General features: G+C 36.0%; 1 protein-coding gene and 1 pseudogene across 1 annotated transcript in view; both read left to right on the plus strand.

The window, feature by feature from the left end:
* The first annotated feature begins 2,588 nt into the window (after positions 1-2,588).
* Positions 2,589-3,500, plus strand: LOC121495393 (annotated as a pseudogene).
* Positions 3,501-3,556: 56 nt separating this feature from the next.
* The window catches only part of LOC121495209 (non-histone chromosomal protein HMG-14-like), a 104,063-nt gene continuing 80,821 nt past the window's right edge, over positions 3,557-26,798 (plus strand). The window contains exon 1 of the mRNA XM_041762467.1: positions 3,557-3,683. Within this exon, the coding sequence (XP_041618401.1) occupies positions 3,557-3,683 (127 nt within the window). The remainder of the gene's footprint in view (positions 3,684-26,798) is intronic.

A 26,798-nucleotide genomic window follows, 5' to 3' on the forward strand; every position in this document is an offset into this window, starting at 1 on the left:
AATTTACACCAGGTGACACAAATATAAACAAAATTTTTACTTAAATTATGTTTTTATCTTGTGATTAGTTTTCTAATTATGGTCAGTGATATTATTAGTTTTCCCTTTTTTAAATTTTTTTAATTTATGATAGTCACAGAGAGAGAGAGAGAGAGAGAGAGAGAGGCAGAGACACAGGCAGAGGGAGAAGCAGGCTCCATGCACCGGAACCTGATGTGGGATTCGATCCCGGGTCTCCAGGATCGCGCCCTGGGCCAAAGGCAGGCGCCAAACCGCTACGCCACCCAGGGATCCCTAGTTTTCCCTTTTATAAAAATATTTAAATTTCTTTTTAAAAGAAATTTCTCCTTGATTAATCATTTTGGAAAACTATTTAATAATATTTACTATATGTGAACATAAGTACAAAAATCTTTGGACCTAGCAATTATATTCCTACATATTTACCCAACAGAAATGTATATAAATGTACAACAAAATATAAGAATATATTCATTGCAGCATTATTTGCCATAGTCCCAAGCCAGATATTAACCAAATGGCTATCAATAGCTGAATAGGTAAATAAATCTTGATATAGTAATATAATGAGATATGATCCAGTAATTAAAATGACTCTGCAAAACAGAGATAAATCTCACAAATATTGAGAGAAAGCAGCCAGGTCTAATACTAAATATAATATAAAACTCCTAGAAAATAGTTAGCATTCAATATGTATTCATTTGGTTTTTAAATATTATTTGTGGTAGTATTGCTATTATTTTTATTCATTCTCTCATTGCTTATGGTCAAATCCTTATTTTACTTAGAAGCAGCAGTATATGGTCCTCTTAAGACACTTCACTACCCTCTCCTACAAGGAGAGATGCTGCTCTCTAACGATAAATGGGTTTTATATCAGATGTTGTGTTGAGTGGATTTAACTTAAATTAGCACATGTACCACTAAGGCCTTTTCTAAAGTTCCTGCTAGACTGATAAGACAAGCAGAAAAACTTTTCCCTTTCCCTCTTGTGTCTTATTCTGCATTTCTTACATTAGAGAAGGAAAATCCAAGGTACAAATAAAAATCACAAATGATAACATGATTAATCCAAAGTGGAAAGAAGAGAATCATAAAGAGCATAAAACTGACAAACAAAAGAGAAAATTAACAAAGCCAAACATTGAGTCTTCAGAAATTAACAATTAACTAATAGAAATATAGGTCAAGAAAAGAAATACAAATGACCAAAAATATTAGAGGAGCTATCATTACAAACCTACAGATATTTTAAAATAAGGCAATATTATCAACAAATTTCTGCAATAATTCAAAAACAAAGTCAACAAATCTCTTAAATCATATCTTACCAAATTCATAAAATAAATTGAAAATCTGTTTAGCTCTATGGCCATCAATGAATTATATTCATCATCAAACATCTTTAGCAAAGAACATACCTGACAGACACAAATGCTTTCACACAGGAAATCAAACACTCTATAATGAAAAACAAATTCTACACAAATCCAGAAAGTTAAACAGGAGAAAATACTCCCAAACTAATTAAAAAAAAAAAAAAACACAGGAAAACCATGACATGAACACAATACATTAAGAGAAAGAAAATTATAGACCAATACCCCTATGCACAAAGATTAACTCATACTCAATAAATAGTGAACTGAATTCAACAAAGTATAATAGTATAAAATGTTACCAAGTGACATTTACTCCCAGAATGCAAGGTTGGTTTAACATTAAAAAAAAAAAAAAAAACCTTCACTCTATAATTCACCAACAGAATAAAGTAGAAAACCCTTATGAAATGTTTGGTGCATTAAAAATCAGTTGACAAAATTCAACTCCTACTCATAATAAAACTTTCAGTAGACTAGGAATGGAAGAAAATTTCGATAATCTGGAAAAGGATTTCTACAAAAAATAAAGATCAGATATTTTCCACCTATGATAAGAAAGAAGGCAAAAAATACACTCTTACCACTTGTATTTATTATATTGAAATTCCTATTCAGTGCAATAGGGAAAATAAAAGGCATAAAGCTTGTAAAGGAAAAAATAAAACTACAATTTGCCTAAATGATATAGTAGTTTACATAGAAAATCTTCAGGAATATATAAAACAATTACTAGAATAAATGAATTCATGAAGATCATGGAATCCTAGGTCAACACACAAAAACCAATTGTACTTCTACATAGCAATAGCAAACAACTGAAAAATAACTTTTTTTAAAAGATTTATTTTATTTATTTTAGAGAGAGAGAGAGTACAAGCAAGGGGAGAGGCAGAGGGAGAGAATCTTCAAGCAGACTTCCTGTTGAGCATGACCCCAATGCAGGGATCAGTTCCACAATCCATGAGCTCATGACCTGAGCTGAAACCAAGAGTCTGGTGCCCCAGAAAAATAATGACCTTCATTATCTCATTTATAACAGCTTTAAACATTAAATACTTAAAATTAATTTCAAAAATATATAGGGCGAGGTTCTCTTACATCCACCACCTAAGAGTCGCACTGTAAGAAGCAACAACCTCTCCTCTTCTCTGCCATCCACCCAGCAGCCGCCAAGCAGCAACCATGCATGAGTGTATATTGATCCACGTTGGCCAGGCAGGTGTCCAGTTTGGCAATGCCTGCTGGGAGCTCTATTGCCCGGAACACGGCATTCAGCTCGATGACCAGATGCCAAGTGACAATACCCCCGGGGGGAGGACATGACTCCTTCAACACCTTCTTCAGTGAGTTGGGCACTGGCAAGCATGTACCCAGGGCAGTGTTTGTAGACCTGGAGCCCACAGTCATTGATGAAGTTCACACTGGCACCTACCACCAGCTCTTCCACCCTGAGCAGCTCATCACAGGCAAGAAAGATGCTGCTAATAACTATGCCCGAGGACACTACACCATTGGCAAGGAGATCATTGATCTTGTCTTGGACCGAATTCGGAAACTGGCTGACCAGTGCCCGGGTCTTCAGGGCTTCTTGGTTTTCCACACCTTTGGAGGGGAAACCGGTTCTGGGTTCACTTCCCTGCTGATGGAATGTCTCTCTGTCGATTATGGTAAGAAGTCCAAGCTAGAGTTCTCCATCTACCCTGCCCCCCCAGGTGTCCACAGCTGTAGTAGAGCCCTACAACTCCATCCTCACCACCCACAGCACCCTGGAGCACTCTGATTGTGCCTTCATAGTAGACAATGAGGCCATCTATGACATCTGTCATAGAAACCTCGATATTGAGCACCCAACCTACACTAATCTAAATTGGTTGATAGGTCAAATTGTGTCCTCCATCACTGCTTCCCTCAGATTTGATGGAGCCCTGAATGTGGATCTGACTGAGTTCCAGACCAACCTGGTGCCCTATCCCCGCATCCACATCCCTCTGGCCACATTTGCCCCTGTCATCTCTGCTGAGAAAGCCTACCATAAACAGCTTTCTGTAGCAGAGATCACCAATGCATGCTTTGAGCCAGCCAACCAGATGGTGAAATGTGACCCTCGACATGGTAAATACATGGCTTGCTGCCTGTTGTACCGTGGCGACATGGTTCCCAAAGATGTCAATGCTGCCATTGCCACCATCAAGACCAAGTGTACCATCCAGTTTGTGGACTGGTGCCCCACTGGCTTCAAAGTGGGCATTAACTACCAGCCTCCCACTGTGGTACCCGGTGGAGACTATAAATATGTCAATATTCTACAAATTATCTATAGATATCTTACAATCACAATCCAAATTAATAGGCCATTTTGCCAAATGGTCAAGTTGGTTCTAATTGCATTATGGAGAACAATCTGTACTAGTCCAAATAAACTTGTTCAAAAATAGTGTTGGTAATATCAGAGAGGGCGACAGAACATGAGAGACTCCTAACTCTGGGAAATGAACAAGGGGTGGTGGAAAGGGAGGTGGGCGGGGGGTGGAGGTGACTGGGTGACAGGCACTGAGGGGAGCATTTGATGGGATGAGCACTAGGTGTTATGCTATATGTTGGCAAATTGAACTCCAATAAAAAAATAGTGTTGGAAGATTACTTCCTGATTATAAGGTTTACTATAAAGTTACAGTAATCAAGATGTGTTACATAAAAAAATACACATAGATCAATGAAATAGACAGTTCAGGGGAAAACACAAAAATATTAAATTTCCAACAAATGCTCTGAGGCTACTCAGTGGGGAAAAAAAGATCCTTTTTAATGGTAGAGGAATAACCTGGTAAATACAAAGAAAAATGAACCCTGACTCCTATCTCACACTACACCTAAGACTTAATTCAAGATGGATCATAGAGATAAATATAAAAGGTAAAACTGTAAATCTCCTAGAAGAAAATTTGGAAGATGATTGTTGCAACTCTGATAGGCAGAGATATCTTGAGAAGCTATTTTTTAAAACCCAATAAATATGAAAAAGAAAACTGTTAAATCAGACTCTCTCAAAGTTAGAGATTTCTGGTTACCAAGAGATATAATTAAAATATAAAGTCAAGCCAGATTGGAAGAAGATATTTGTTACAAATAATATCTGACAAAACATTTGAATCTAGGATAAAGAAATTCCTATAAATCAAAAAATACAATCCACTGTATAAAAACTTGGACTAAGGCTTAAACAGACACTTTTCCAAATGATTATACTTTAAGCTTATTAAAAAGGCATTCAACATCATTTTCATTGGACAGAAAGTCAGTTAAATCACAATATGATACTTACTGCTATATATGCATGAAAATGGTTATAATCAAAAAGACAAGATCAAAATTTGGCAAAAATGTGTAGCAACTAGAACTTTTTGATATTGGTAATGAGGTTTGAAAATGGTTTAACTACTTTGGAAAATTGTTTGGTACTTTCTTATAAAGTTAAACATACCTACCTGATGACCAAGAAATTCTTATCTAAATATTTACTCAAAATAACCAAAGCATATGTCCTCAGAAAGACTTGTATGAGAGTTTTCTTTTTTTTTTTTAATTAATTTTTATTGGTGTTCAGTTTACCAACATACAGAAAAACACCCAGTGCTCATCCCGTCAAGTGTCCACCTCAGTGCCCGTCACCCATTCCCCTCCAACACCCGCCCTCCTCCCCTTCCACCACCCCTAGTTCGTTTCCCCGAGTTAGGAGTCTTTATGTTCTGTCTCCCTTCCTGGTATGAGAGTTTTCATAGCAATTTTATTTCTAATAACCCCAAACTTGAAAGAATTCAAATGTCCACCAACAGTGGAAATGGAAAAGCAAATCAGAACATATTCAACAGAATGTTACACTAAAAAAAATAATGCTCTGATACAAACAACACAGAGATGACTATCAAAATCATATTGACAAAAGAAACCAGACACAAGAATATCATTCCATTTAAGGAATATTCAGGAATGTTCAAAACTAACCAATGGTGACAGAAATCACAACAGTGTTAGTCTACAAGGGGGAGAGTGATTGGAAGGAGGTATAGGGAAACTTTCTCAGGTGATGGAAAAGTATTATATCTATTATTTGAAGATTTTTTTACTTATTTGAAAGAGAGAGAGAGAGCATGTATTATTTGGGGGGAGGTGTCTAGGGAGAGGGAAAGAATCCTCAGACTCCCTACTGAGCATGGGGAGCAGGGATTGATTGATTGATCCTGGAATCCTGAGATCATAACCTGAGCTGAAATCAAGAGCTGGCCACTTAACTGAAATATCCAGGTGCCCCAAAAAGTATTATATCTTGATCAAAGTTGTGGTTATACAAGTGTACAGATTTACCAAATTTTTTGAATTGTATACTTACTATCTGTATTCCCCTCAATGTTTTAATTTAATGAGAAAAAAATAGTAACCTGCTTCTGATACTCTACTCAACAAATTGAAAACTGGTACAAAGACTCTGAAAATTTATTTGGCAACCATACTGAAGGTGAACATATTCATGTACCTAGATCTGGCAATTCCACTCCCAGGCATATAACCTGTAGAAAGGAGTCAAAATGCTCACCAAATACATGTACACATTTTTCACATTATTCATAATATCCCAAGCTAGAAACAATTCCAAGGCCTACCCAACAATGGGATGGATAAATTGTGGTGTACTCATATAATGATATTTTAAACATCAAGGAGAATAGAACTATTGTGAAAGGATCTCATAATGTTAAGTGAAAGACAAAAAAAAAATACAAATTGTATGATTCCACTTCAAAACTAAACAAAATCAATGTCTAGTGATAAGCAGCAAGATAGTAGTTATACATAGGGGAGATTAGTGACTAAGCCATTAAGGATGCTTTTTCTTCATTGGATTCTAGTTACATAGGTACATTTACTTGTGAAAATTCACTGAGCTGTACATGAATGTTTCATGCATTTTATGTGTGTTATACTTCAATAAAAAATTTAAAAATCTGTGGTAAACCAGAGAAATACATTCCATGCTTTGGTCATGACATATCATTCAAAACTGTCATGAAACAATGTAGCATGAATTCATCTGCCTAATGATGAGTCAAAGTGATAGAAGAGAGGTGTGATTTTAAAACTCCTGTTTTCCATGTACTTCAAAAGTAAGTTTATTTTTATTTGAGCATCTGGGTATTTCAGGTGCCCCTGGGGCAAGACCAAAATTTATAGTTCTGTAGTTATATAGGCCACTTGTTTATATAGAGAATTTTATAGCTTAGTTCTCCAGGCTTATGTCAGTATTGTTATTGGTGTTTTCTCTCTTAATTACCCTCCGGGACTTCAGTGTGCACACAGATGTCAATTCAGATGGGCCAGCGTGTATCTTTCTGGAAGCAATGGACTCTGAGTTTTAACCAGATGGTTGAGGCAAGTTCCCTTAAGGCCAAGCTCATTTTAAACTTTGTCTATGGATTTAATTTGTGAAGAGGGTTCCATTTTCAATGCCTAATACCATTTACCCAGTCATTAGCTCATTATATTCCTTTCTTATAACATTTCTTTTTAATTTCATGATAAATGCCTAGATATAAGTACAAACTTTTTTTTTTCTTTTTAGGAATTTACTATAGGCCAAGCACTGTTGTCAAACTTTTATATGTAATTCATCTAATAGTTACAATTAGTCTATGCAATAGGAATGATTAAAATGATCCTCATTTAGAATTTAAAAAATGAAGCACAGAGAAGTTAAAAAAAAAAAAGAAAGAAAGAAAAGAAAGAAACTTCACCAAGGTGACATGAAAGATAGACTTAACACCAGGAAGGCAAGTTCCAATGTGTCTGCTCTCAACATTAAATAATTCATAAGGCAAGGGTTAAGCATTTGTAAATGTGCAGAAAATGCACTGAATTCTCAACTTCCATTGCTGCAAATTTGTATTCCACCTTGATCAACTTATTTATATATGCGAAAGTCTCAGATTCCTTACATATAGCCTAGACAATAACAGTACCTAAATAATAGCATCAGCTTAAAGATTACATAAGATAATGCATGCAAAGCATTTCACCCAGGCCTGGAATATATCAAGAACTTAATAAATATTAACCATTATCCTCATTTGTAATATTATATTATTGTTACTGGGAGTAAAAAACCTCTACATTACTTATAAAAGAGGCAGCTAGAAATCTGAGTATGGAGCCTGACCAAAATGTCCTGAGGCATTAAAATATAATAAACACTGTGGCTGGGTTTCTTGTTTTAAAGTTCACCTACCACCGGACCATTGGCTGCCAACAGAACCTTGGAAACATTTAGTCCTGTGCATCCAGGTCCTCTAACCACCATCCTTGTGATGACACATCAACAAAATGGAAAATCTCAAGGATCTTTTACCAGAGTTGTGGTTTTTTGGTTTTTTTTTTTAACTTTTGTCCTTTGGATTATTTTTCAACTTCACAGAAATTAAAGACAAAGTACTATTGTCACAATTTAAATCCCACCTTCTGCACAGATAATTCAACGTGTAAACTTATGTGTAAACGTGACATCCTGACTCTTCTTTCCTATTAACTTTACTTCGTTGAAAAAAAGTAAACACACGTCAACTTTTTCTTTGGATTAAAAGTGGGTGACACTATGAACTCACTTTTAAATAATGTGCCCTTGAAAATTTTTCAGCCAACTTCACAGTGAATATAAACGGGACTATTAGTAACTCTGGTGTATGGCTAGACAAAACCTGGAATTTACCTTGCAGGCTCAAGAGCCCACTACACACCAGCTATCAAAGAGCAATGGCAACGGTATGGATAGTTAACATTTTCTTCTTGCTGCCTTTTTCCTCCTGTTATTTTAAATTTCACTGAAAAGGGTAGTAAGGCAGGTAAATATACTTTCTTTTAAATAAGTTCTTCAAATAGTTGCCATGAATAGTGTCAAAAATGGTATTCTTTACTCTTCTACAGAACTTGGTATCACAAAAGAAACCTCACTGCTTTTATTATTGTGATTATTATTAATATCAGCTGTTGGGTATATGTAATACTCCAGAATCTGTATTATACGTCTACTTTATACACTTTAATATACATTCCCCATAACCTGAATAGGTTATTATCATCAAACATCTGAAGTAACTAATACTCAGAAAAGATGTGTGACTTTCTCAGATTGCATTAAAGTTAACTGGAAGAAGTGGGATGTCGACCTAGATTTCAGAGAATGTTTTCCTTTCACACTAATAATCTCGTCTAAATTCCTTAAAACTGAAGTTTAAGTATCAATCATGTTGTTTGCATTAGAAAAAGGGGCTTCTAATTTTGACCAATATGGTAATAAGCAGATTCCTGTTTTTCTCTCCTCCTCCATTTGTCATTGTCCTTTGATCAAGTTGAGTGCAATTCTCTTTCTTCTTCCTTACAGCCGAAGAGAGTATTACCAACTTGGGCTACCAGACCAGTACTGTGTCATACGTTATTGCTAAATGATTTAATCAATGGTATTAATCTACCTTTATGCCACAGTCTGTGTCTCATGGAAAGGAAAAGGGAGAAACGAGGAAGGGAAGGAGGGAAGGAGGGAAGGAGGGAAGGAGGGAGGGAGGGAGGGAGGGAGGGAGGAGGAGGGAAGGAAGGAAGGAAGGAAGGAAGGAAGGAAGGAAAAAGAGAAAGAAAGAGGAGGAGGGAGGAAAAAGTCAGTTAACTGAGCTAACTTTTTTTTAATCAGTTGCTTTGAATACAACAGGAAGGAAGACATAAGTGAGAGGCTACCCCCAAGGAACATTATGTGGATATGAAGATAAAGGAAAGGTACAGAAAAAAGGACTACGCTTTTGGATAACATAAGTTTTACTAAGATATCCCTCAACAAGATTGGGAATTCAGGAAAAATGATCAGAGAGATTAATGATATGGTAGTGAGTTCACATTTGGATATGCTGATTTTCAGATGCCTATGAGGCATTCAACTGGGTGGGAGTCCAATACATTTTGGAGCTTAGAATGTACATCAACATAAGCTATGTCTGAAAGAAGTAAACTGAGAACCGTTATTCCCAGAATACTACTGAAAGCTGGGGAGTAGATAACATGGTCCAGATAGAGGGAAAAGCAGAAAAGTTAAAAGCAGTGAAAGTTAAAATCTAAATATCTCATCTCCTGTTACAGAGTGCTTTCCACCAAGCTTTTCAAAGGAAACCTTTTTCTAAGACTAAGGCAAAGAATATACTAAATATTAAATGATTAATGATGGAATCTTCATTAGTGATGGAATCCCTGAGTAGCCAGCCAGACTTCAAAATATACAGCCCCTCCCTGCCATTGACTTATATGCCAGCTAATCATCCCTCCTGCTCTATTTTTCTCCATAATACGTATCACCATCTGATGTACTACATATTTTACATAGTGCTTTTGTTGTCTACATTTCCCCATTTGAATAAGATTATAAAAGAATTTGTTTCTACCTTGTTCACTGCTTAAAACATGGTAGGTGCTCACTAAATATTTGTTATAAATTTTATTAAAAAAGGAAAAAAAATTCTCTCTACCCTTGGGTGGCAGGGAGTACTGAAATGTCATGTTAGGATTTAGCAAAACCAGTTTGTCCTGTTTCACTTCAACTAAAGTGTTAGGAAGGAGATAAACTGTAGAAGCAGTTAAACCACATCTTATTAACATTGAAACATACAGTCAAAAGTCATTCTATTACACAGTTTCTTTATTCTAATAGAGAAGCTATCAGAACATAGATAAAGAGAATTAACCAGCTTGTAATTAGACTTCTGGGACACTAAAGGATAACAGTTTCAGTTTCAACAGCCTAGACTGAATGCATTAAATATACCGTATTACATTGACAAAATGAAAAAAAGTGGCATTAGCATGCACTTAAGCAGTACATGTTTGTTAAGAATTTCCCTGATCAGTGGTGGTACAAACTGGTTTACAGAGCACTTCTGCAAAATATCCCATCATGATGCATAGCACAGAGAGCATACGTTCCTTGACGGAACTTGCATTGTAGAAGCAATGCTTTTAATCGGTGATTATCCATGATATTGACCCATGGTGCTGAAATGTTCAGAAGCTGTTTCAGGTAATTCTAACACATTGATTGATTGTGGATGATTTGGTCTTTCAGTTCAATACAGTTTTCGTTGAAGGGTGCTCCCTGGGTTTGAGGATAATCAGACCATATTTTCTGACCTCATCACTTCTCAAGGATTCATTCCAACCTCAAAGGCCCAGGATCATACTCCCAGCAGCTTCAGACATGTATCCAAAGGCATTTCCAGAATAACAACCATTCAGAGAATACCCACAAAGAGCTCAGAATGTTAGATTCCTCTCAGCTGGCTGAGAATGTACTGACATTGGGTCAGTAGAGCCACATGTCCACCACCTCCACAGTTGCCAACCCTGCCCAGGCCATCAGTGCCCTGTCTTTCCATGCTTCTGTTTTGCCACCCACAGAGAAGCCAAATTTGCTGCCATGTTCCACAAAGCCCTATGTGGTCACATCTGGATTTCTCCCATCTAAACCTCCTACAACAAAAGGTACTTAGGACAGGCACTTCCAGCCTTCTTACTGTTTCTCAAATTTGAAAAATTGCATTCTTGTTTCAGACATTTCTATATATCTTGTTCCTCCTCCCTGAATAATTAAGATTCCTACTACCTATTGTCCAATAGATCACATTGCATAAAATTACTCTTTACCTATCACTATTGCCTTGCCTTCTCTGCCCTACCCCTGAATCAAACAATCTCACAGGACGATGTCTTTCATCTGCTGCTTCCTAGGAAGGAAAGAAGAGAAGAAAGAGAAAAAAGGGAGGGAGAGATAGAAGGAAGTAAAGAAGAAAGGAGGGTAGAATCATTCCTTTTTGAGACTAAAAAATACTTAAATATTGTGTATTAATACATACACATTATATTGATATTCACATTAAAATTATGTAAACATTTATTTATAAGCCACAAAGTACACTAGAATTTTTCTTACAAAAGTCTTTTAAAATTTTTATTCACTTACTTTCAGAGAGAGAGAAAGAACCCATGTTCATGCCTGTGAGTGGAAGGAGGAACAGAGGGAGAGGGAAACAATCAGATTCCCCACTGAGTGGGAAGCCCTAAGATGTGGGGCTCAATCTCACAACCCTGAGATCATGACTTGAACTGAAATCAAGAGTCAGACACTTAACCAACTGGCCACCCAGGCATCCCTATAAATTCCTTTTTCTTCGATATAATAATTGTCTGATTTCCTGTTTCCTTAATTGTCTATGTATTTATCTCCACTTATCCCAACCTCTCCAACAGAACATGGAGACTTATTTCCACTTGGTCAACACTTGGGAACATTTCCTCCCCTTTGGACCATCCACCATCAGTGGAATCTTTCCACATCCAGATAGGACTGCTTTCTTTCCAGACCTTCCACACAGTCATTATCCTTGGAGTTCTTGCTTTAGCATCACATTATAAATTCCCTTTTTTCTTCTTTGTTGGACTCCTGTTTATTGAACCAGCTCCCATGGAATTTACATTAAAATTCTAGCTTTTAAGATTTTATTTATTCATGAGAGAGAGAAAAAGAGAAAAAGAGAGAGAGAGAGAGAGGCAGAGACACAGGCAGAGGGAGAAGCAGGCTCCATGCAGGGAGCCCGATGTGGGACTCAATCCTGGGTCTCCAGGATCAGGCCCTGGGCTGAAGGTGGTGCTAAACCGCTGAGCCACCTGGGCTGCCCAATTCTAGCTTTCTAAAGACATTGCTTTATTGTTTCCCATTTTCCAATTTTACCATAAGCACAATGCCACTGTAACTTTAATCCTTCATATTAAACCACATTTTGTTTGTGTGGATTGCTAGAACAATTTTTCTCTGTAATCTTTTTAGGGCTTCTCTTTTTCTTTGTATTCTAAAATTTCCCAATGATGAAATCTGTTTGATCTTCACTTCTCTAGGCATTTAGCTGGCCCTTATAATTCTAGAAGCACAGGCCTTTCAGTTCTAGGAAATGTTCTTGAAGATTTTTTAGTTTTGCTTACATGTTTATGATTTAATGTAATCTTTAGTTTTGATTACATTTTATTCTAAGCCAAACCCTGATGTACACAGTGCTAGAATACTTATTCCTATTCTGTCTACAGCTCACCCAGTTGCTCTGACATGCAAGAACTCCAGTTTCCAGTTTCCTTTCTAGTCCTAAGACCTTAAGATGTCTCACACTTGTTACCATCAATACAACATGCTGGGCTTCGAGCTGCTGGACCGATAGTGTAGGTAAGGTAAAGTCTAGTGCTCTGAGTCCTTCCTAATGGCTTCCCTTCAAGGTCTTCTTGGTCTCAGCCCCATCTGCTTACCAACAGCTCAGAAGGCAGACACAGATTTGCCTGTGAGCCATACGGCTAGTTCACCACAGTACCACTCTTCCTAGCACCAAAGGGCACCACAAGGAGTCCCTTGTGTTTTGTTTTGGGTTTTGTGGGGTTTTCTTAGTTTTTATCTTAAATACACTGCTGTTTATATTTTAAGGGATTGATATAACTACATTTTTTTCAGATCCTCTTAGGCTTTTTTTTTTAATTTTTATTTATTTATGATAGTCACAGAGAGAAAGAGAGAGAGGCAGAGACACAGGCAGAGGGAGAAGCAGGCTCCATGCACCGGGAGCCCGATGTGGGATTCGATCTCGGGTCTCCAGGATCGCGCCCTGGGCCAAAGCAGGCGCCAAACCGCTGCGCCACCCAGGGATCCCCTCCTCTTAGGCTTTTGATGACATTTATACTCACATATAAAATAGTCTGACTTTTTTCTTGCAATTGTACAATCCTGTTTTCAATAAAACTTACACTTTACATTGTTAGCATAATTTATCGATTATGCTGTTTCCCAAAATTCTCACCTGTTATCAACTTCTTGTACTCTCAGGTAAACTTACTTGGAAAGTCTTTTTTGGGTTCCAAAATAAATTCCATTTGGATTTTTATTTAAATATTAACCCTTTACTTAATTTAGGAAGTACTGCTATTTTTCAATTCTCAATTTTGCTATCCTAAGAATCATTTTTCACACACTCAGATCTTGAGTTCACTTAGTTATGATTTTTAGTTTGTAATTTCATATGAGTAACAAATCTGTTTAAACCTATCCCAATGCTATGAGAGTTTAATTATATTTTATTAAGGGATTCATTTATAAATTTGTCCATTCTAGTTACTTTGATTCTAATAGTTCTGTTTTGTTGTCTAGTAAGCAGTTATACTGCCTATACTGAAAAATAATGTAGTGCCAGCTCTCCTAATGATTTCCAAAGTGACATTTAATAAAGGGTATGGTAGTGAGAGTCTTTAACTTGTTCCTGAAGTTAATAGCAAATATTGTAGTGTTTCACAATTCTTGTAATATTAACTATTTCAGGGGATTTGGAGGGGGTTTTTTGTTTGTTCATTAACTTTTTTGAAGACACACTAGAAGGTAGGAGCCATGAGGGTAGATATTTTATCTTTTGGCAATTAAATGTTGTCAATCTATTATCTTGGTCTTATTTCTGTTGTTGACTTTTATTCTATCTGCTTTTTCTGTTTTGCTTTACTTTGTTTTAGTGATCTACAGTGATTTAGATATGATAAATCATGCTTATGTCCTACTATGGATAATATTTAAATTTATCAGATAGATACCTAAAACTAAATTTCTTAATGTAAAATAACATGTAGCTACTATTAATTGAGCACCTGCTTTTTTGCTACTTAACAGACATTAACTCATTTATTCATCACAAAATCCTGTGGAGTAGGCATAATTAGTACAATTTTATACAGAAGAAACTGTAGTTTACAGTTAGTTTGAAATAGCTCTCAAATTATCCAAAAACTAAAATTCAAATCCTTATGGTCTGATTCCAAAACTATGTTCTTAACCAATATGCCATGCAGGAAAATTACTTTTATCTACTCATTTTATTGTCAGAAAGCTCAAAAGAAATTTTTTGTACTAACTATTCACTTTCCTTAGTTGTCCAGGTAATAATCAAATGATATTCTAATAATGGTAATTTTATCTTCATTTCCCAAACATGTACTCAATGCTTTTCCTGTTTTATTGATTTAAGTAGAATAATATTAATAATTTTAATAACTGGAACTTTTGCCATAAATTTGATTTAGTGAAAGTTTCTTTATTGTTTCATCGTTACATATCTCCCGGCTTATGGCTTGACAAAAATTATTTATCATCTCAATGAAATATCCTTCTATTCCTAGTTTAAGAAGTTTTGTTTTTATTGAGATGCATATTAAGTTTTCCTAAATGTCCTTTTGGAATCATTCAAGAAAATGATAAATATTTCTTACATCTTTTAATACTAAAATAGATTAATAGATTGATAAATAGACTATTATTTCATTTCTAACACATTCAAAAGTCAACATGGTATTAAGTTTACTTGCAAGTCTATTATTTGATAGTTACCCCTTTTTCACGTGTCAAATAAGTCTGTAGTCTTTTCATTTCACTTGTTAGTTTTTGGTATTATGATCATACTAGTTATTTAAAATGAATTTTAAAGCCTTATTTTTTACTCTTCTGTGAAACAGTTCAGTTAAAGCAAAGCATTGTCTGTTACTTAAAATTTTAAGTAAACCTCAAGTTCTTTAGATATTTTAGTTAAAAAAAACTGATATTATGCAGAAAAAAATAAATCAACAAAGGAAGGATATGGACTCAGAACTTGTATGAAGTATTTTTTTAGATAATCTCTTCAATTTATATTTACCTTTTTATTCTGAGAAGGCTTCCATATTTATCTTGACACAAGTTTGGTTATTTGTATGTCCTAGAAAATTATAAACTATTGTAGTAAGACTTCCAAAATGAGTGCTACTGACCTATTTTTTAAAATCACTCCTGTGCCTATAAGTAATACCCATTCTCTAAATTTGCATGTGTTTTATCAATATTCTTTAATAATTAGGAAAAGTTTTGCCTATTTTTAAGAACTCATCATTTAGTTTCAATTATAATTTCTATTGTTTTTATTTTATTTTTTTGTCCTATTCTTATACTAATCATTCCCTTCATCATGTTGGTTAATGTCATAATTGTTTCATCTTATAATAGTGATAAGCTTTGGAAAGTTTTTTTTTTTAATTATTTATTTTTGATAGTCATTCAGAGAGAGAGAGAGAGGCAGAGACACAGGCAGAGGGAGAAGCAGGCTCCATGCACCGGGAGCCCAACGTGGGATTCGATCCCGGGTCTCCAGGATCGCGCCCTGGGCCAAAGGCAGGCGCCAAACCGCTGCGCCACCCAGGGATCCCGCTTTGGAAAGTTTTAATGCCTTATATCAATCTTTTAGATTTAACTGATAATCCTTATATAAGATGATCCATTTTATGCCTTGAATTCTTACTGATTTCACCATATCCTTATTTCACCTCATATATGATCAATAATTTGCCTATTCTTTTATAGTTAACCTACCTTGGTCAGTTGGGTTTTTTTTTTCTCTCTCTTTCTCCCCCACAATGTGAGATTCTATCCAATCTGAAGGTCTTGTTTTCACTTGGGGAATTTAATACATATATTCATATTCTTTGTCAAAATACATGTTTTTCATTATATTTCTTAATGCTTTCTTGATTGCTGTATTTTATTTTCTGTGTTTTAGTTTAGATTCCTTCAAAGTAGCACTGAATCAAGTTTAATTGGGAAATGATCAAAGAAAGGACAAGTATGGAAATGAAGTAAGAGAGTGAAAATGACAATAGTTCATTATTGTTTTAAGCAATAAGAGTCACATGAACGCAAGCAGGACAGGTGTGAGTAACTGAAGGTCAAGCCTACTGAAAATCCTTCAAGGAATATATACAATGGATCTCAGGTTGTTCCACTGAAAGGAGAATGGAAGATTTTATCTGCTGATTCCCTTGTTGGATGGCATTAAATCCTGGCACTAGAGCTATCTTAGGAGCAGGCTAAGAAATGTCCTATAGTTTCAGAGAAAATCCTTAGGCAATGGTGGAGGAGGATGACTCAAAGGTGTTTGTAGTGGAAAGCTATCAGCATGTGTGGAGGCTGTCTATGAAGATATGGTGAACCCAGCAGTAGGCCAAGAATATATGTCGTCCAGAATTAGGGAGGGCATCCCTACTTTACTATTATAAAACACACATGTATCATTTCTAATTCTATAAATATATATCATTGACATTTTTAGATATCTGACTGCATAAATTTACAATTGTCATCATTGACAATAAAACGCTCACTTTGGATTTACCAGATTATAACCAAAATACTAAAAAGAACATATGTGAACTCCACCAACCTTGCATCCTACTGCTACACCTCCCTTTTTCGCAGGAAAAAGAGAATATAACCTGGAATTTTAAACCACTTACAATTAGTACTATTTTATAAACTCACTTCTATAATTATTTGTAATATGTATACCATGTTTAATAATTTTAACAATTCACTCTAATTCATTATCCTTTATTTTCATTCAGTGTTTCAGTTGGTAACAACGTGCCTACAAACACTTAAATGGCTTCTATGTTTTACAAATGTTCATATGTTTACATATAAGTAACAAATTATATATTTTTTAACAAATTATATATTTTTATCGCTGTTTACAGCACTACTCCTTCAGTTCCTTGTTACTTTTCACATTTCAATTGTTATTAGAAAAAATCCACAAATTTGATTTCTTTTCCTTGATTTTTTTCTGCCTGCATAAGTATTAGGAGAGGTTTTAAAAAGAAGAAAAATAGACATCTACGTATTCCAGCAAAATAGGTCGAGGTTTAAGTAACTTTTTCACAAATTAGTATTGCCTGCCATAAGAGCTGCTTTCAGAGTCAGTTTTTTTGTATATTAGTTCTATAATTTTGACTATGAGTCAAAATTATAAATAATATATTTATATTTATATTTATAAATATATTAAATATATTAAATATAATAATTATTGTTAAAATAATAAATTATTATTTTATTTCTTCAAAATAAAATAATTATTCATGCTTTGGACTTTTATTATCTGTCCCCTTCCTAGTCTCCCCTCTGTTTATCTCTTTTACTCCTTTCCTTATGCAAAGCTCTACTAGAGTTTAACTTCTTTCCCTATGTAACTTGTCTGAATTCCTTTTTTTTTTTTTTAAGGTTTTATTTATTTATTCATGAGAGACACAGAGAGAGAGGCAGAGACACAGGCAGAGGAAGAAGCAGGCTCCAGGGAGGAGCCCAACGGCCTGGGCTGAAGGCGGCGCTAAACCACTGAGCCACCAGGGCTGCCCCTGATTTTCTTTTTCTTTTTTTTTTTTTTAAATTTTTATTTTTATTTATTTATGATAGTCACAGAGAGATAGAGAGAGGCAGAGACACAGGCAGAGGGAGAAGCAGGCTCCATGCACCGGGAGCCCGACGTGGGACTCGATCCCGGGTCTCCAGGATCGCGCCCTGGGCCAAAGGCAGGCGCCAAACCGCTGCGCCACCCAGGGATCCCTGCCCCTGATTTTCTGATCTTAGTTTATATTTCATTCATTCTCTTATAGTTTTTTCTATTCTATTCTTAGCTCTACCAGCATTTTTTTTTAATCTGAGTTCCATCAGAGTCCATATTCCTTTGAATTACCTAAGAGCACAAAAATTTCTTTAAAAATAGTCATGCCAGGGCAGCCCAGATGGCTTTAGCGCCGCCTTCAGCCCAGGGCCTGATCCTGGTGACCGGGGATCGAGTCCCATGTCGGGCTCCTTGCATGGAGCCTGCTTCTCCCTCTGCCTGTGTCTCTGCTTCTCTTTCTCCTCTCTGTGTATTCTCAGAAATAAATAAATAAATAAAATCTTTAAAAAAAAAAAAAGTCATGCCAGTATTTTTTTCCTCAAAACAATAGTCTTCCTCTATCCCAGGCATTACATTCATCCTCTTTTATTTGGAAGATTCCTTTCAGTGTCTTTTTTATTATTATTATTATTATTGTTGTTGTTGTTGTTGTTTACACATAACTGAAGAGAAGGCACATTCTAAACAAATAACTGCAAAGATGTATTTTACTTTGATTATGTTAGTGGGGTTTTGGAAGCTATTTAAAACTCTTTTCAGAACTCAGACTAAAAACTGGCTTCATGTTATATTATCTCCTTTGTGATCTAATTACCTGCCTAATTTAGAACCATAATAGTCATGTTGTCATTGGTGAATCTACTGTGAGAAGAGAAGAAGATTTTGGGAGGGGGATCTATTCTTCATTTTCCACATGGTGTGACTACCCTACTTCCTAAGACTGCCATCTCCTACCCCTACTACTTCCATGTCTGCAAATGCACTGTAATCATTCTGTTGTTTTTAAAGATTTGAGAGAGAGAGAGAGAGAGAGAATATGAGCAGGAGAGGAGCAAAGAGCCCTGCACCAGGCTCCATCCCAATACCCTGAGGTCATGAACAAGAGTCAGCCACTTAACAGACTGAGCCACTCAGGTGCTCTATGTAATCATTCTGTTTAAAACAAGCATTCTTGTTTTTCCTGAGTAACCCGGTTGTGAATTTGATTGATCCGTATTGGAAAAGAATTTTTTTTATTTTATTTATTTATTCATCAGAGACACAGAGAGAGAAAGAGAGGCAGAGACACAGGCAGAGGGAGAAGCAGGCTCCATGCAGGGAGCCCGATGTGGGACTCCATCCTGGGATTCCAGGATCAAGCCCTGGGCTGAAGGCAGGTGCTGAACCACTGAGCCACCCAGGTGTCCCTAGTAAAGAATTTCTAACAGGTTTCTCTCCTATCCCACAGGAGATTCAACTAAAGTCTTAATATGACAGACTAGATAAATATTAGTTTCTTTCATGATCATCCTTAATTCTTATAATCCCATCTACATTCCCTGGAAAAGTTTATAAGGAATCCCCCATTACCTTCATTTAACATTGTCCCATTCTTGATGTTCCTGACATATGGATGTCATCTTCCCACATTCTTCATTAAAAATGCTGCATTTCCCTTCTACTTTTATATTCTTTTGTTCATTTGATGGTTATTTGGAAAAGAGTGAAGATTTATATAGTGATGCTCAAGTTGCTTCTCATCCATGATTCCTGTCTACTCCATATTTTAGATGTCACCATGCAGATGTCTCCTTAAGTCTCCATCTGCTTCTCATAAAAAGTCATTTTCGGGTATTTGCTTTTTCTCTCTCTGTCTTCACGGAAATGTTCTTTCTCTCTTTTGTTGCCGTATGGGGTTTTTTTTCCCCCTTTTTCTAGGCTCTTTCCCCACCCTTCTGAATGGGCAAAATCTGTATCCATCTATAGTCTGATGACAATGGTGTTGGTGAAGTGTCATTGGTCCATTTTATCTCCACATGGAAGACATTCTGATGGCTTCTCCATCTCACTTCTCATCTGAGCATCAAGTTGCCTTGCAGAGCATCTAGTGCAATTGGTGATATCTAACAAACATTCATCAACTTTAATTCCACAGGACTAAAATTGGATCTTTTCTTACTCAAAGTGGCAGTTTTCTCTAAGCTAGAGAGTAAGATGCAGTTGGCTCCATCTCTCAGCAGCATAAAGCATGAAGACCTCTCCTGGCACACATAATCCTAGCCCTCTTCCATCCCATCCCTGCTAGTTTTTTGATATGTGACTAAACACTTAAGTATGCCATAGGCTTTCACTTATCCCCTTCTCTATTGTTTTTGTTCTGAAGGTTAATCTCTAAATGGGTGTACAGAGTGATGAACTGCTAGTAATGGACTAGAAGCCTTGGTTCCAACCAAGTTAGTTTCCACTGAATTAAAAGTTTGTAAACAAACTTTCTTAGGTTATGGATTCTCTGCATTTTGATCTTTTTCAGACCTCAGAACATAGTAATAAAACAACATGGTTTCTCTGTTTTCTTTTAAATGATCATTGGATTTACTTTAAATAGCTGCTAACATTTTTTGCTTACAAATATACTTTATTGAAAGTCAGAGATAATTTTATCACATCTAGGCTGCTCTTTGCAACCCAGAAGAGCTCAACTTATTGTTATGTCAGTTTGCCCAGTCATTTTTAGCAGTCTCCTGAAAATTTAATTAAATAACTACCACATATCCTCAGTACACTATGTTCTGTACATATTAGGTTAATTAAGCTATTATTTTTTTAAGAGACTTAGTCTAGGGGGAGGAAAGGACCTGTATATAAATAAGCTGCAATGTCTTAATGAATATTATGATATAAATCACTATATGCTACATTTTCAGGAAAAAAAGTGGTCACTTCTTCTAAGAAGCATTCAGGACAGAGAGTCAACTTCAACTGAGTCTAAAAAGAGAAGTAGGTGCTTAAAGAAAAAAATGACACAGTGGGGCAATTATGGTCAGAGTCCAAAAGCATAATTCAGAAGTAATAATGTTTGCATAAAACTGGTATATTAGAGGAACTAAGAGGAACATGGCATTACTGAATTATAAAATGTGAGACATACCCAGCCATTGTTAAGGTTGGAAAGGAAGTGGCCCCTTAAAAATATGAAACTATAAAAGTAGTCTAACATAATGTTATTACAATCTTTACCTAATACTGGAGTTTTTTGTACCTCTTCTCTAGAAATTAATTTGTTATAATAATCTCTACCTCCAATTCAGGAAATATATAAATCATATTTAAAGAAACATTCTAAATATTACTAGCTTGTCATTTTATGAATGACTAAATTTGTTTACATTATTCTTCTCTTACCATCCAAAAATCTAGAAATATTAAAATAATTTTGCTTTAAATAAGATAGGTCACAAATATTTAACACAAATATACAGCTTTTCTAGATCTTAAATAGCACAGATCACAATTTCTCCCTGCACTGACAGACAAATGTTTTGCATTGACCAAAATGGCAAAGCACAAATGTATGGCATATGGCATACAGTTGAGAAAATTAAAAGTGCTCACACTGAAAGGAGGTCATAACCCAGTGGGCATATCCAGAACTTGGAGAGTTCATTCCATTATTGGAATGTCAACCAAGAGAATGGCAAGAGAGTGTATTATACATCGAAAATATTTACAATGTCAGGTCGATACAATTTGACAATGAAGAGTAAAATAGTTTTTAAAAATTACCTTAAAAATACAAGGAATAAAACCTAAAAAGGACAATGGATATCTTCAAAAGAGTATAAAAGGTAAACAATGAAAAACTGTTAAGTCAACACTTTATATACTCTAAATCGCTCTCGTATTCAAAAGGGATTTCCAACTCCTATATTTTTCTGAGGTGAGTATAAATAATAGTGACAAACAAGCAATATCAAGGCATTCCTAAATTATATAGAAGATAACTTTATTACTCATAAAGTAAAATATTCAGAAAAAAAAGGTGTTATACCTCTTACATAGCAGGAAAATAATATTAAAACTAGTATCCACAGGCTGCTATAACTGAGAGTGGCTTTAATGAAAGTATCATGGCATGCTTGTCTTGAGTGCCTACTATGAGCCAGGCACCATCCTAAATACTTGGTATATATCAATGACCAAAACAGATGAAGGCTACCCAAATAGAACTGAATGTTAAGCTAAGATAGGCAGAAAATAAACAAGTGTAATAACCATGTAAATTATATCTTGAATTAATAGTGATAAGTGCTATATAAAAACAATAGAAATGGAGTAGTTGGGACATCTGGCTGGCTCAGTAGTTGAGCATCTGCCTTTGGCTCAGGGTGTGATCCTGGAATCCAGGATCGAGTCCCACATTGGGCTCCTTGCAGGAAGCCTGCTTCTCCCTTGCCTGTGTCTCTGCGCCTCTCTCTCTCTCTCTCTCTCTCCCTCTCTCTCTTTCTTCCCTCTCTCCCTCCCCCTAACCCCTGGGTCTCTGATAAGTAAATAAATAAAATCTTAAAAAAAAAAAAGAAATGGAGTAGTTTGGTGGGGTTGGGTAGAGTGTCAGGGTACGGGAAGAGGCAGTTTATACAATTACGTTTGTCAGTGTATGTTTTACTAGTAACATTGGACTTGAGTAAATATGGGAAGGCTGTGGAGTCAAACAAGAGTATATGGGGGTCCAGACAAAGATTATCCGTGGCATCAAAGGCCACAAAGATATCATGATTGAAATACAGCACAGAGGCAAATGTTGTTGAAGCACAGAACAGGAAGAGAACATGAGGACAAGAGAATGGTGAGTGAGCCCCAGTGTCTTGTGGGCCACTTTTCAGTTTAAGATGAAAATGGAGAGCAACTAAACAATCTTGAGAAAGGAAATGAATGATATAGACTTTTAAAGGATCAGGTGGCTGTTATATTTATAATAAGCTATAGGTAGATAAATTTGAAAGCAAAGAGAATCCTCAGAAGGCTATTACAGTAGCTTTAGGTAAATGGATGATGGCTCAGCCAGAAAGTAGCTATGGAGTTTGTGTTTGGATTCTAGATATATTTTGAAGGTGGAGTCAACACAATTTTCTTGTATTTGGGGATGTGAAGGACAGAGATTAACATTTTTGGACAGAATGACAGGACGGATGGAGCTGCCATCACATAAAATGAAAAAGGCTGCAGAAACCTGAATTTAGGCCAAAGAAGTTACAAATATAGGGTTGTGATATGCTGATTTTAAGAACATTATTAGCTATTCCAGTAGAAATCTTGCACATTCAGTTAAATACGATAGTCTGGACTTTGAGATATGCTAGGTTGAATATATCATTTGGGCATATCCATAAGTAGGCAGTAATGACACATGATTAGATCACTGAAAGAGTGTCCATAAAGAAAAGAGGACCAGGGACTGAGCTCTAAGATACTCAGATATTAAGGGAATATAAAGAAGAAACCAGAAAAGGAGACCAAGGGGTAGCAACCAGTAAGACAAGGAAAAAACAAAAAAGTGTGGCATCCCAGAGGTGAAGAAATGTGCCAAGCAGGAAAAAGTTACTGATAGTTCAAGTAACACAGGACTGAAAATTGGCCATTTGATTTAAAAATGTAAGTATCACTTTTTACCTTGACTCAGTTATTTCCATGGAATGATAGACATGAAAGTTTGGTTAAAGTTAGTTAAGAAAGAATAGACAATTTGAAGAAACCAAATATAGACAACTCTTTCAAGGAATTTTGATCCAAAGAAAAGTAATGAAATGTGGTGAGGTTGCTGACAAATGGGATTTTTCTCCACCTTAATATTAGAGCAAAATAGTTATATGTTGCATTAATCAAAATTCGACTAGGGAGGCAAAACCACTAAGAGTATTATACAATAAGTGATTATAGGAATATGATTTTTGTGATTTTGTCACCTTGACTGACACACACACCAATTTCTATACACACACACACACCTACACTTACACCCATGCCCACCCCTATACACACTTACATAGCACATGTCAGGATTCTCCAGAGAAATGGAATAATACAATTGTATATATATTATATGTTGAGTATATGTATATTTATATATATTCTATTGGTTCTATTTCTCTGGAGAACTCTGATACAACTGCACACATTTATGGGAGAAACTTAGAAAGTAAGTGTCCAAAAACCCAAACAGAGGTGGAGTTAAACACTAATCAGCCTTCCCAAAGCACCAAAATAATCAAAGCTTGAGAAGAAATCTGGAAAGCCAAGGACAGCCAGGTGTCAGAGTAAGACCATAATGAAGAGCTAATGGAGAGACTATTAAACCTACCCTCTCCATCCAATATTGGGTCTGGAGGTTAACAGAGCTGACAGGAAGAAGCAAGAAAGGAAGAGGAAAAAAGCTGGAATCTATCAGAACTTATGCATCTATTTCACACCACAAGGGAAAACAAAGAAAATCTAGAACCTACCAGAACCTATATACCTGTCTCACACCACAACTGTTTCCAATGACCTCCAAAGAATGACATCTGCTGATCTATTTCAACTTTCCAAATCTCATACAAAATTCTCTAACCTGGAGCCATAAAAAGAAGAAATTTCTGGGAACATAGTTACAGCCCAAATTGATCCAGTGCAAAACCACGTATACGCTGATCCAATAAAAAGGGGAAAAAATGATGGCACAGACAACAGACAGGAGACCTACAGCAATTTTCTTGAGTAGGGCAAAGGACATCATAGTTAATATACAAGTGAAGGACTTATCTTTACAACAAAGTAAAGATGTTTGGGTTTATGAAAACTTATTTCTAAAAAATAGCAATCATCTCTGCTAAATACGCTGATAACAAGTATTAAAGTCAAACACTGAAATTATCATGTTAGAAAAATGTTGGTATATTTAGGGGATAATTACCACTTAGCTGCATACAAATCTTCATAAGCTATCAGTCACTAATATCAAGAAATGTTATATTTATTATTGTAGCTCAATAATTTTACAGTGTATGAAATGAAAATGAAGGTGTAACATTTTAAAATAACATTTATTCCTAAAGGTTAAAAAAAACTGATTTGGACCTGAATTTAACTTCCATCTATAGTCTCATGAATTCAATTTTGTTTTCATTTCTTTTCCCCTACAGTAGATCACTCTTATAGTCACTATATTTAATTGTCTATTTGACAGCTCTACCCCTAAATCCTCAAAAGCAGCTCTGATTCAACCTGGCCAAAACTTAATCCATAGTTTTCTGTATATCATAACCCCCCCAATACTAATTCTTCTCTAATTGCAACCACCACTTTTTTAAGCCAGAAATATAGTACCATTCCTACTTTTATCTCTCTGCCTCTTACTCAACCCTCCATATAATCACCCAATGTTTCCTTTAACTCTTACACATCTCTAGAATCTGTCCACGTATCTCAATTTACATAACATTGTCATCCTAGTCAATGCAACCTAAAACTCCCAGATTATTAAAACAGCCTTATTGTAGATCCCCTTCATCCTATTTTTTCACTCTTATCCAGTCCATTCTCCTCACTGCGTCTAATAAACTTGCTTGGTGTTTGGTTTTAGTAATTGAATCATGCCCTTGTTGATAAATGACATTCTTTAATGTATGTTTTTATTGCTTTCAAAATAATTACTACCCTTTTAACAAGAACTACCAATCTATGTGTTATCCAACTTGTTTACCTCTCTAAACAGGAACAGTGGTAGAAAAATGAGGTTGCTATTTTGAACTCTTTAGTAAAAGATACAATCAAGTTGTGAAAATCTATTTTTATATTAACAGAAAGGAGAAAACATTATGTTTTAAAGTTTATGTAAAATCACCAATTTGGTGACTGAGAAAACACTCTTTTTTAAGATTTATTTATTTATTTAGTTAGTTAGTTTTTATTTATGATAGACACAGAGAGAGAGAGGCAGAGACATAGGCAGAGGGAGAAGCAGGCTCCATGCAGGGAGCCCAACATGGGACTCAATCCCGGGTCTCCAGGAACAGGTCCTGGTCTAAGGGCAGCGCTAAGCTGCTGAGCCACCTGCGCTGCCCTAGAGAAAACATTGATTTACAGAATTCAAAAGTAGTAGATTCTAGAGTTTCAGAAGATACTATCATATGCCTTGAAAAGAGAACAGAAGATTAGAAAAACATTAAACCAAAGGCTTACAAAGTTAATGGGTTTGTTGCAGGATATCTCTAATTTCATAACATACTAATATTTAAGTGTCAAAGAAACATATAAAGTATGTAGTACTTGACAAACCTTCTTAGCTTTGAAACTTTTTGTTACCAGAAGACATCACAGAAAAAAAAAAAAAAGACATCACAGAATAGTTGCTCTATAGAACACTTTTGGGAATACCACCCTAAGCATTTGAGGAGGAAATGGTCTGAAGAAGTTGTTGAAATAGTCAAGAGGGTATCAAATAGAGCCTGAACTGCTCTAGGATATTAAGGGGGGGTGGAGTAATCCCATATGAATTATGTAAAGAAGGGTAGCTTGTTGAACAGGATAGTGTAGGGCAGCCCGGGTGGCTCAGCTGTTTAATGCCGCTTTCAGTGGAGGGCATGACCCCAGAGAGCAGGGATCGAGTCCGACATCAGGCTCCCTCCATGGAGCCTGCTTCTCCCTCTGTGTCTCTGCCTCTCTTTCTCTTTCTCTCTTTCATGAATAAATAAATAAAAGTCTTTTTAAAAAAGGATAGGGTAAAGGGGAGTAGAATCAGGTTACAGGGAGGAGTTGAAGATGCTCAACATAAATATCCTAGTCGTGAATGGAGGAACTAGCTAAAGGATAACACCAAGTAACCCATAGGTACTCAGTACTTATGAAAACAAAGTGGGGACGCCTGGATGGCTCAGCAATTGGGTGTCTGCCTTCGGCTCAGGGCATGGTCCTGGGGTCCAGGGAGGGAGTCCCACACTGGGCTTCTAGCATGGAGCCTGCTTCTCCCTCTGCCTGTGTCTGCCTCTCTCTGTCTGTCTCTGTCTCTCATAAACAAATAAAT

Source organism: Vulpes lagopus, chromosome 7, assembly GCF_018345385.1.
Source record: "Vulpes lagopus strain Blue_001 chromosome 7, ASM1834538v1, whole genome shotgun sequence".
NCBI classification, from domain to species: Eukaryota; Metazoa; Chordata; class Mammalia; order Carnivora; family Canidae; genus Vulpes; species Vulpes lagopus.